General features: G+C 48.0%; 1 protein-coding gene across 1 annotated transcript in view; it reads right to left on the bottom strand.

Moving 5' to 3' along the window:
• Positions 1-13524, bottom strand: part of LOC139447960 (presenilin-associated rhomboid-like protein, mitochondrial) — a 29256-nt gene that overhangs the window by 7610 nt on the left and 8122 nt on the right. Inside the window, exons 2-4 of the mRNA XM_071229465.1 lie at positions 7003-7210; positions 5476-5613; positions 3802-3940 (exon numbers count right to left, since the gene is read on the bottom strand). Of these exons, the coding sequence (XP_071085566.1) occupies positions 3802-3940; positions 5476-5613; positions 7003-7210 (485 nt within the window). The remainder of the gene's footprint in view (positions 1-3801; positions 3941-5475; positions 5614-7002; positions 7211-13524) is intronic.

Below are 13524 nucleotides of genomic sequence, written 5' to 3'. Positions count from 1 at the left end.
TCATGGTGGGTAGAGGTCTCCCTGAAACAATACACTCAGTATCATGGAGGGTAGAGGTCAGTCTGAAACAATACACTCTGTATCATGGAGGGTAGATGTCAGTCTGAAACAATACACTCCGTATCATGGAGGGTAGAGGTCAGTCTGAAACAATACACTCCGTATCATGGAGGGTAGAGGTCTGCCTGAAACAATACACTCAGTATCATGGAGGGTAGAGATCTGTCTGAAACAATACACCCAGGATCATGGTGGGTAGAGGTCAGTCTGAAACAATACACTCAGTATCATGGTGGGTAGAGGTCTGTCTGAAACAACACACTCAGTATCATGGAGGGTAGAGATCTGTCTGAAACAATACACCCAGGATCATGGTGGGTAGAGGTCAGTCTGAAACAATACACTCAGTATCATGGTGGGTAGAGGTCTGTCTGAAACAACACACTCAGTATCATGGTGGGTAGAGATCTGTCTGAAACAACACACTCAGTATCATGGAGGGTAGAGGTCTGCCTGAAACAATACACTCAGTATCATGGAGGGTAGAGGTCTCCCTGAAACAATACACTCAGTATCATGGAGGGTAGAGGTCAGTCTGAAACAATACACTCCGTATCATGGAGGGTAGAGGTCTGTCTGAAACAATACACTCAGTATCATGGAGGGTAGAGGTCTGCCTGGAACAATACACTCAGTATCATGGTGGGTAGAGGTCTGCCTTAAACAATACACACAGAATCATGGTGGGTAGAGGTCTGCCTGGAACAATACACTCCGTATCATGGAGGGTAGATGTCTGCCTGAAACAATACATTCAGTATCATGGAGGGTAGAGGTCTGCCTGAAACAATACACTCAGTATCATGGTGGGTAGAGGTCTGCCTGAAACAATACACTCAGTATCATGGTGGGTAGAGGTCTGCCTGGAACAATACACTCAGTATCATGGTGGGTAGAGGTCTGCCTGAAACAATACACCCAGGATCATGGAGGGTAGAGGTCTGCCTGGAACAATACACTCAGTATCATGGTGGGTAGAGGTCTGTCTGAAACAATACACCCAGGATCATGGTGGGTAGAGGTCTGCCTGGAACAAAACACTCCGTATCATGGTGGGTAGAGGTCAGTCTGAAACAATACACTCAGTATCATGGAGGGTAGATGTCAGTCTGTAACAATACACTCAGTATCATGGAGGGTAGAGGTCTGCCTGAAACAATACACTCAGTATCATGGAGGGTAGAGGTCTGTCTGAAACAATACACCCAGGATCATGGTGGGTAGAGGTCTGCCTGGAACAATACACTCAGTATCATGGAGGGTAGAGGTCTGCCTGAAACAATTCACTCAGTATCATGGAGGGTAGAGGTCAGTCTGAAACAATACACTCAGTATCATGGAGGGTAGAGGTCAGTCTGAAAGAATACACTCAGTATCATGGAGGGTAGAGGTCAGTCTGAAACAATACACTCAGTATCATGGGGGGTAGAGGTCAGTCTGAAACAATACACTCAATATCATGGGGGGTAGAGGTCTGCCTGGAACAATACACTCAGTATCATGGGGGGTAGAGGTCTGCCTGGAACAATACACTCAGTATCATGGAGGGTAGAGGTCTGCCTGAAACAATACACTCAGTATCATGGAGGGTAGAGGTCTGCCTGTAACAATACACTCAGTATCATGGTGGGTAGAGGTCTGCCTGGAACAATACACTCAGTATCATGGAGGGTAGAGGTCTGCCTGTAACAATACACTCAGTATCATGGTGGGTAGAGGTCTGCCTTGAACAATACACTCAGTATCATGGAGGGTAGAGGTCTGCCTGGAACAATACACTCCGTATCATGGAGGGTAGATGTCTGCCTGAAACAATACATTCAGTATCATGGAGGGTAGAGGTCTGCCTGAAACAATACACTCAGTATCATGGTGGGTAGAGGTCTGCCTGAAACAATACACTCAGTATCATGGTGGGTAGAGGTCTGCCTGGAACAATACACTCAGTATCATGGTGGGTAGAGGTCTGCCTGAAACAATACACCCAGGATCATGGAGGGTAGAGGTCTGCCTGGAACAATACACTCAGTATCATGGTGGGTAGAGGTCTGTCTGAAACAATACACCCAGGATCATGGTGGGTAGAGGTCTGCCTGGAACAATACACTCCGTATCATGGTGGGTAGAGGTCAGTCTGAAACAATACACTCAGTATCATGGAGGGTAGATGTCAGTCTGTAACAATACACTCAGTATCATGGAGGGTAGAGGTCTGCCTGAAACAATACACTCAGTATCATGGAGGGTAGAGGTCTGTCTGAAACAATACACCCAGGATCATGGTGGGTAGAGGTCTGCCTGGAACAATACACTCAGTATCATGGAGGGTAGAGGTCTGCCTGAAACAATTCACTCAGTATCATGGAGGGTAGAGGTCAGTCTGAAACAATACACTCAGTATCATGGAGGGTAGAGGTCAGTCTGAAAGAATACACTCAGTATCATGGAGGGTAGAGGTCAGTCTGAAACAATACACTCAGTATCATGGGGGGTAGAGGTCAGTCTGAAACAATACACTCAATATCATGGGGGGTAGAGGTCTGCCTGGAACAATACACTCAGTATCATGGGGGGTAGAGGTCTGCCTGGAACAATACACTCAGTATCATGGAGGGTAGAGGTCTGCCTGAAACAATACACTCAGTATCATGGAGGGTAGAGGTCTGCCTGTAACAATACACTCAGTATCATGGTGGGTAGAGGTCTGCCTGGAACAATACACTCAGTATCATGGAGGGTAGAGGTCTGCCTGTAACAATACACTCAGTATCATGGTGGGTAGAGGTCTGCCTTGAACAATACACTCAGTATCATGGAGGGTAGAGGTCTGCCTGAAACAATACACTCCGTATCATGGAGGGTAGAGGTCTGCCTGAAACAATACACTCCGTATCATGGTGGGTAGAGGTCAGTCTGAAACAATACACTCCATATCATGGTGGGTAGAGGTCTGCCTTGAACAATACACTCAGTATCATCGAGGGTAGAGGTCTGCCTGAAAGAATACACTCCGTATCATGGAGGGTAGAGGTCTGCCTGAAAGAATACACTCCATATCATGGAGGGTAGAGGTCTGCCTGAAACAATACACTCAGTATCATGGAGGGTAGAGGTCTGCCTGAAACAATACACTCAGTATCATGGAGGGTAGAGGTCTGCCTGAAACAATACACTCAGTATCATAGCGGGTAGAGGTCTGCCTGAAACAATACACTCCGTATCATGGAGGGTAGAGGTCTGCCTGAAACAATACACTCAGTATCATGGAGGGTAGAGGTCTGCCTGAAACAATACACTCAGTATCATGGAGGGTAGAGGTCAGTCTGAAACAATACACTCCATATCATGGAGGGTAGAGGTCAGTCTGAAACAATACACTCAGTATCATGGAGGGTAGAGGTCTGCCTGAAACAATACACTCAGTATCATGGAGGGTAGAGGTCTGCCTGAAACAATACACTCAGTATCATAGAGGGTAGAGGTCTGCCTGAAACAATACACTCAGTATCATGGAGGGTAGAGGTCTGCCTGAAACAATACACTCAGTATCATGGAGGGTAGAGGTCTGCCTGAAACAATACACTCAGTATCATGGTGGGTAGAGGTCTGCCTGAAACAATACACTCCGTATCATGGAGGGTAGAGGTCTGCCTGAAACAATATATTCAGTATCATGGAGGATAGAGATCTGTCTGAAATGGAGAGGATGTAGTGTGTTACTATCGTTAAAGGCTGACGAACCTGGAGCGGAGGAGAAGTATTTCATCAGGAAGGGAGCCAGCGCTGGGATCCTCCACAGCAGGAAGACACAGACGTTGGAGGCAACCAGACCTGACACAACCTTCTGTCCCGGGCTGAAGTTGTTCCAGAGAGAGTTCAGCTGAAACAGGACAAGGCACAGAATTCAGCTGAAACAGGACAAGGCACAGAGTTCAGCTGAAACAGGACAAGGCACAGAGTTGAGATGAAACAGGACAAGGCACAGAGTTCAGATGAAACAGGACAAGGCACAGAGTTCAGCTGAAACAGGACAAGGCACAGAGTTGAGATGAAACAGGACAAGGCACAGAGTTGAGACGAAACAGGACAAGGCACAGACTTGAGATGAAACAGGACAAGGCACAGAGTTCAGATGAAACAGGACAAGGCACAGAGTTCAGCTGAAACAGGACAAGGCACAGAGTTCAGCTGAAACAGGACAAGGCACAGAGTTCAGCTGAAACAGGACAAGGCACAGAGTTCAGATGAAACAGGACAAGGCACAGACTTCAGCTGAAACAGGACAAGGCACAGAGTTCAGCTGAAACAGGACAAGGCACAGACTTGAGATGAAACAGGACAAGGCACAGAGTTCAGCTGAAACAGGACAAGGCACAGAGTTCAGCTGAAACAGGACAAGGCACATAGTTCAGATGAAAGAGGACAAGGCACAGAGTTGAGATGAAACAGGACAAGGCACAGAGTTCAGCTGAAACAGGACAAGGCACAGAGTTCAGCTGAAACAGGACAAGGCACAGAGTTCAGATGAAACAGGACAAGGCACAGAATTCAGCTGAAACAGGACAAGGCACAGAGTTCAGATGAAACAGGACAAGGCACAGAGTTCAGATGAAACAGGACAAGGCACAGAGTTCAGCTGAAACAGGACAAGGCACAGAGTTGAGATGAAACAGGACAAGGCACAGAGTTCAGCTGAAACAGGATAAGGCACAGAGTTCAGCTGAAACAGGACAAGGCACAGAATTCAGCTGAAACAGGACAAGGCACAGAGTTGAGATGAAACAGGACAAGGCACAGAGTTCAGATGAAACAGGACAAGGCACAGAGTTCAGCTGAAACAGGACAAGGCACAGAGTTGAGATGAAACAGGACAAGGCACAGAGTTCAGCTGAAACAGGACAAGGCACAGAATTCAGCTGAAACAGGACAAGGCACAGAGTTCAGCTGAAACAGGACAAGGCACAGAGTTCAGCTGAAACAGGACAAGGCACAGAGTTCAGCTGAAACAGGACAAGGCACAGAGTTCAGCTGAAACAGGACAAGGCACAGAGTTCAGCTGAAACAGGACAAGGCACAGAATTCAGCTGAAACAGGACAAGGCACAGAGTTCAGCTGAAACAGGACAAGGCACAGAGTTCAGCTGAAACAGGGCAAGGCACAGAGTTCAGCTGAAACAGGGCAAGGCACAGACTTCAGCTGAAACAGGACAAGGCACAGAGTTCAGCTGAAACAGGACAAGGCACAGAGTTCAGCTGAAACAGGACAAGGCACAGAGTTCAGCTGAAACAGGACAAGGCACAGAGTTCAGCTGAAACAGGACAAGGCACAGAGTTCAGCTGAAACAGGGCAAGTCATAGATTGATGGGTGTGGTGATGGTGGATTAAGGTACATTTTGTGAACCAGGTTGTACATACATGCGCTCGAAATCCAAAACTCTTTGCCAGTGCTGCATCTAAGTTCTTTGTGTTCCCCTCATTCTGATGGCGCCTGGCGTAGTAGCGGAGAGTCTCATACTGCCACACCATCGCCCCCGTGAAGCTGGCCCCACACACCTGCAACAAGACGTCCTACATTCAGTCCTAGTCCAACAAACCCGCAACAAGATGTCCTACATACAGTCCTAGTCCCACACACCTGCAACAAGATGTCCTACATACAGTCCTAGTCCAACACACATGCAACAAGATGTCCTATATACAGTCCTAGTCCCACAAACCTGCAACAAGATGTCCTACATACAGTCCTAGTACCACAAACCTACAGCAAGATGTCCTACATACAGTCCTAGTCCCACACACCTGCAACAAGATGTCCTACATATAGTCCTAGTCCCACGCTCCTGCAACAAGATGTCCTACATAAAGTCCTAGTACCACGCTCCTGCAACAAGATGTACTACAGACAATCACACACACACACACAGAGACACACACACACACACATACACACACACATACAAGGCCACAAAGTTGCGACTAAATTGGTCGCCATGGCGATCTAGTTTTGTATTTTGCGACTGGTATTTTCATGTCAGTCGCCAACTGGCTCCTTGTCTTTAATTAAGTTTGTCGACTAAATAACCCCCTGTCATAAGATATTAAAAAATGATGAATACCGTGTTTTCTTTAGTATAGTGCGTACCCCTCTCTAGCGGATTCAGTATTTTTTTTGGAAAAAAAATTTGAAAAGATCTACCAAGCACAGAAAAAAATCACACCGTAGATATATCTACCCCTTCAGCGAAGTCCAGCAAACGAACGGGTGATGAGAAACTTGGTCAGTACAAATTCTAAATTTGAGATAAAAAATCACCAGACATGTTGATTTATCGTTTAAATTGTTTTTTTTTGTTCTTCTAGGCATTGTTTTATACCCAGGGATTAAGATTACCTTGTGTATCTCTTGTAAACTAAGCCGGACACAGCAAGCAGCTGTACACACGTTTTCTTGGAATTTACCAGTGATTCAGTCAAGACACACCCAATGATATAACTTTACAGGGTTTTAATGCAAGGATCGGCAAAAATCGTACCTGTCAGATGATGTTACTGACACAATGTTCTTAAGCTTGTCTGATGGATTTACTGACACGATGTCCTAAAGCTTGTCTGATGATGTTACTGACACAATGTTCTAAAGCTTGTTTGTCTAAAAAACTCAAAAGCTTTGTTGTACGATATAAAACTGATTATTCAAGCTAATGGATTTTTTGTGTGTTTTGTTCTGCAGAAGCTCAGTTAAATTACAAGTCATTAATTTTGGCTCCTTACATTTTGCCTTGGCTCCTTGAAATTCTATTTGGCTCCTTGAAAAAAAGATTTAGGAGCCAAGTGGCTCCTTTGAAATTTGTTTAACTTTGTGGCCTGCATACTGACACACTGACAGGCACAGGTACAGGCACACGCACACACACACACACACACACACACACACTGACTTACAGCAACTGAGAGGCAGAATGGCTTCAGCAGACTTCCTAGCGTTGATGTGGTCTCAGCAACTACTTCTCTATCCACTTTCCTCTTTGTTCTGAAACATCTGTGTAACCATGGTAACTGATGGTGACTTCCTCTTCCATTTCGGACACACAGGAAGTGATGTAGCCGGACATGTGACTGACTGTGTAGAGGGGGTGAGATGATCCGACATCTAAAGTAGACAACACAAGGTCAGACAACCAGACACCTGACAGGAGAGAGCACAAAGTAAATGAGTGAGTATGGTTTTACAACAGCAATATGCCAGCAATATCACAGCAGGGCACACCAGAAAGGGGCTGCACACATTGTACCCATGTCAGGAATCCAACCTGGGTCTTCTGTGTGACAAGCGAAAGCTATAACCACTAGGCTATCCGACCGCCCACAGCACAAGGGCAGACAACCAAACACGTGACGACAATGACAAGACACCTGACAGTAGACAGCACAAGGGCAGACAAGCAGGCACCTGACAGCACAAGGGCAGACAACAAGACACCTGACAGTAGACAACACAAGGGCAGACAAGCAGGCACCTGACAGCACAAGGGCAGACAACCAGACACCTGACAGTAGACAGCACAAGGGTAGACAACAAGACACCTGACAGTAGACAACACAAGGGTAGACAACTAGACACCTGACAGGAGACAACACAAGGGCAGACAACCAGACACCTGACAGTAGACAACACAAGGGTAGACAAGCAGACACCTGACAGTGGACAGCACAAGGGCAGACAACTAGACACCTGACAGTAGACAACACAAGGGTAGACAAGCAGACACCTGACAGTGGACAGCACAAGGGCAGACAAGCAGGCACCTGACAGTAGACAACACAAGGGTAGACAAGCAGGCACCTGGCAGTGGACAGCACAAGGGCAGACAAGCAGGCACCTGACAGTAGACAACACAAGGGTAGACAAGCAGGCACCTGGCAGTGGACAGCACAAGGGCAGACAAGCAGGCACCTGACAGTAGACAGCACAAGGGTAGACAACAAGACCCCTGACAGTAGACAACACAAGGGTAGACAACTAGACACCTGACAGGAGACAGCACAAGGGCAGACAACTAGACACCTGGCAGTGGACAGCACAAGGGCAGACAAGCAGGCACCTAACAGCACAAGGGCAGACAACCAGACACCTGACAGTAGACAACACAAGGGCAGACAACCAGACACCTGACAGTAGACAGCACAAGGGCAGACAAGCAGGCACCTGACAGTAGACAACACAAGGGCAGACAAGCAGGCACCTGACAGTAGACAACACAAGGGTAGACAAGCAGGCACCTGGCAGTGGACAGCACAAGGGCAGACAAGCAGGCACCTGGCAGTGGACAGCACAAGGGCAGACAAGCAGGCACCTGACAGTAGACAACACAAGGGCAGACAAGCAGGCACCTGACAGTAGACAACACAAGGGTAGACAAGCAGGCACCTGACAGTAGACAACACAAGGGTAGACAAGCAGGCACCTGGCAGTGGACAGCACAAGGGCAGACAAGCAGGCACCTGACAGTAGACAGCACAAGGGCAGACAACCAGACACCTGACAGTAGACAACACAAGGGCAGACAAGCAGGCACCTGACAGTAGACAGCACAAGGGTAGACAAGCAGGCACCTGACAGTAGACAACACAAGGGTAGACAAGCAGGCACCTGACAGTAGACAACACAAGGGCAGACAAGCAGGCACCTGACAGTAGACAGCACAAGGGTAGACAACAAGACACCTGACAGTAGACAACACAAGGGTAGACAACTAGACACCTGACAGTAGACAACACAAGGGCAGACAACCAGACACCTGACAGTAGACAACACAAGGGTAGACAACCAGACACCTGACAGTAGACAACACAAGGGCAGACAACCAGACACCTGACAGTAGACAACACAAGGGCAGACAACCAGACACCTGACAGTAGACAACACAAGGGCAGACAAGCAGGCACCTGACAGTAGACAACACAAGGGCAGACAAGCAGGCACCTGACAGTAGACAACACAAGGGCAGACAAGCAGGCACCTGACAGTAGACAACACAAGGGTAGACAAGCAGGCACCTGACAGTAGACAACACAAGGGTAGACAAGCAGGCACCTGGCAGTGGACAGCACAAGGGCAGACAAGCAGGCACCTGACAGTAGACAGCACAAGGGCAGACAACCAGACACCTGACAGTAGACAACACAAGGGCAGACAAGCAGGCACCTGACAGTAGACAGCACAAGGGTAGACAAGCAGGCACCTGACAGTAGACAACACAAGGGTAGACAAGCAGGCACCTGACAGTAGACAACACAAGGGCAGACAAGCAGGCACCTGACAGTAGACAGCACAAGGGTAGACAACAAGACACCTGACAGTAGACAACACAAGGGTAGACAACTAGACACCTGACAGTAGACAACACAAGGGCAGACAACCAGACACCTGACAGTAGACAACACAAGGGTAGACAACCAGACACCTGACAGTAGACAACACAAGGGCAGACAACCAGACACCTGACAGTAGACAACACAAGGGCAGACAACCAGACACCTGACAGTAGACAACACAAGGGCAGACAAGCAGGCACCTGACAGTAGACAACACAAGGGTAGACAAGCAGACACCTGACAGTAGACAACACAAGGGCAGACAACCAGACACCTGACAGTAGACAACACAATGGCAGACAACCAGACACCTGACAGGAGACAGCACAAGGGCAGACAACCAGACACCTGACAGTAGACCGCACAAGGGCAGACAACCAGACACCTGACAGTAGACAACACAAGGGCAGACAAGCAGGCACCTGACAGTAGACAACACAAGGGCAGACAAGCAGGCACCTGGCAGTGGACAGCACAAGGGCAGACAAGCAGGCACCTGACAGTAGACAGCACAAGGGTAGACAACAAGACCCCTGACAGTAGACAACACAAGGGTAGACAACTAGACACCTGACAGGAGACAGCACAAGGGCAGACAACTAGACACCTGACAGTAGACAGCACAAGGGCAGACAAGCAGGCACCTGACAGTAGACAACACAAGGGCAGACAAGCAGGCACCTGGCAGTGGACAGCACAAGGGCAGACAACCAGACACCTGACAGTAGACAACACAAGGGCAGACAAGCAGGCACCTGACAGCAGACAACACAAGGGCAGACAACCAGACACCTGACAATAGACAGCACAAGGGCAGACAAGCAGGCACCTGACAGCAGACAACACAAGGGCAGACAAGCAGGCACCTGACAGTAGACAACACAAGGGTAGACAAGCAGGCACCTGGCAGTGGACAGCACAAGGGCAGACAAGCAGGCACCTGACAGCAGACAACACAAGGGCAGACAACCAGACACCTGACAGTAGACAACACAAGGGCAGACAACCAGACACCTGACAGTAGACAACACAAGGGCAGACAACCAGACACCTGACAATAGACAGCACAAGGGCAGACAACCAGACACCTGACAGCAGACAACACAAGGGCAGACAAGCAGGCACCTGACAGTAGACAACACAAGGGTAGACAAGCAGGCACCTGGCAGTGGACAGCACAAGGGCAGACAAGCAGGCACCTGACAGCAGACAACACAAGGGCAGACAACCAGACACCTGACAGTAGACAGCACAAGGGCAGACAACTAGACACCTGACAGTAGACAACACAAGGGCAGACAACCAGACACCTGACAGTAGACAACACAAGGGCAGACAAGCAGGCACCTGACAGCACAAGGGCAGACAAGCAGGCACCTGACAGCACAAGGGCAGACAAGCAGGCACCTGACAGCACAAGGGCAGACAACCAGACACCTGACAGTAGACAACACAAGGGTAGACAACCAGACACCTGACAGTAGACAGCACAAGGGCAGACACCTGACACCTGACAGGAGACAGCACAAGGGCAGACAACCAGACACCTGACAGTAGACAGCACAAGGGCAGACAACCAGACACCTGACAGGAGACAGCACAAGGGCAGACAACCAGACACCTGACAGTAGACAACACAAGGGCAGACAAGCAGGCACCTGACAGTAGACAGCACAAGGGCAGACAACCAGACACCTGACAGGAGACAACACAAGGGCAGACAACCAGACACCTGACAGTAGACAGCACAAGGGCAGACAACCAGACACCTGACAGTAGACAGCACAAGGGCAGACAACCAGACACCTGACAGGAGACAGCACAAGGGCAGACAACCAGACACCTGACAGTAGACAGCACAAGGGCAGACAACCAGACACCTGACAGGAGACAGCACAAGGGCAGACAACCAGACACCTGACAGTAGACAACACAAGGGCAGACAAGCAGGCACCTGACAGCAGACAACACAAGGGCAGACAAGTAGACACCTGACAGTAGACAACACAAGGGCAGACAAGCAGGCACCTGACAGTAGACAACACAAGGGTAGACAAGCAGGCACCTGGCAGTGGACAGCACAAGGGCAGACAAGCAGGCACCTGACAGCAGACAACACAAGGGCAGACAACCAGACACCTGACAGTAGACAGCACAAGGGCAGACAACTAGACACCTGACAGCACAAGGGCAGACAAGCAGGCACCTGACAGCACAAGGGCAGACAACCAGACACCTGACAGCACAAGGGCAGACAACCAGACACCTGACAGTAGACAACACAAGGGTAGACAACCAGACACCTGACAGTAGACAGCACAAGGGCAGACAAGCAGGCACCTGACAGCACAAGGGCAGACAAGCAGGCACCTGACAGCACAAGGGCAGACAAGCAGGCACCTGACAGCACAAGGGCAGACAACCAGACACCTGACAGTAGACAACACAAGGGTAGACAACCAGACACCTGACAGTAGACAGCACAAGGGCAGACAAGCAGGCACCTGACAGCACAAGGGTAGACAACCAGACACCTGACAGTAGACAGCACAAGGGCAGACAACCAGACACCTGACAGCAGACAGCACAAGGGCAGACAACTAGACACCTGACAGTAGACAACACAAGGGTAGACAACCAGACACCTGACAGTAGACAGCACAAGGGCAGACAACCAGACACCTGACAGTAGACAACACAATGGCAGACAACCAGACACCTGACAGGAGACAGCACAAGGGCAGATGACTAGACACCTGACAGTAGACAGCACAAGGGCAGACAACTAGACACCTGGCAGTGGACAGCACAAGGGCAGACAACCAGACACCTGACAGGAGACAGCACAAGGGCAGACAACCAGACACCAGACAGGAGACAGCACAAGGGCAGACAACCAGACACCTGACAGTAGACAACACAATGGCAGACAACCAGACACCTGACAGGAGACAGCACAAGGGCAGCTTCAGTTCACTGTGGGTAATATCAATATCATTTTTAGGTAATTACATTCAAGGTAAAGCTTTCTGTATCTTGGTCAGGTGTCTAGTTGTCTGACCTTGTGCTTTACCTGTTTATGGTGCAGTGAACACAGTGGTTAATCCTCTATATCATTATTAGGTAATTACATTGAAGGTAAAGCTTTCAGTATCTTGCATAATTAATGATATTTGAATATCTAGACTGAGTGGAAACATTTTATTTGTTTTAGCTTGAACTGACAACTAATAATGGAATACAATGTACAAAACACTGCGGTGTAAAAAAAATGTGAAGATGAAGTACAAGAGACAAGGTCTTTTTGTTGTGCCTACAAAAAGTTCAAGAAAAGTTATGAATGATAGAAAAAATTCAGCAAGATAAGCAAATATTTTGTCAGTATGTCAGAGATTGACTCCAATAAACCAAGTATGCAGGGAAGTGAATTGAACATTGGTGAATAGGAGTCAGAACCACAGTTCGGCAGACAGCGTGGTGGTATAGTGGCAGTATATACCAGAAAAGAAAACCGTTATAACCCTGAACGACTCTTCTGTTGTGCTACATATACCACAAAAGAAAATCAGATCAGAGACCTTTTAAGAAGTGAAACAGATATCACTGTGGTTGATAGTGAAATGGACTATTTGAAAGATATTCTACACAAATTTCATGAGAAAACAATTGAGAGACAGGAACTTGTCAGATAATCAAGTTGAGTTTAATGAGTTGGAGTCTTATTATTTGAAGATTAAAGACAGGTTTGATCTGTTACATTCAGATGTGTTGATGTGGAAGGCTGGTATGACATGAACATAACACATATATCAGTGGTGAGATGAGGTGAAATAACACATATATCAGTGGTGAGGTGAGGTGAAATAACACATATATCAGTGGTGAAATAACACATATATCAGTGGTGAGGTGAGGTGAAATAACATATATCAGTGGTGAGGTGAGGTGAAATAACATATTTCAGTGGTGAGGTGAGGTGAAATAACACATATATCAGTGGTGAGGTGAGGTGAAATAACACATATATCAGTGGTGAAATAACACATATATCAGTGGTGAGGTGAGGTGAAATAACATATATCAGTGGTG

The sequence above is a fragment of the Haliotis cracherodii genome, unplaced genomic scaffold (assembly GCF_022045235.1).
Source record: "Haliotis cracherodii isolate W230 unplaced genomic scaffold, xgHalCrac1.p SCAF_7, whole genome shotgun sequence".
Classification (NCBI taxonomy): Eukaryota; Metazoa; Mollusca; class Gastropoda; order Lepetellida; family Haliotidae; genus Haliotis; species Haliotis cracherodii.
This window is presented reverse-complemented; position numbering and strand designations above follow the sequence as displayed.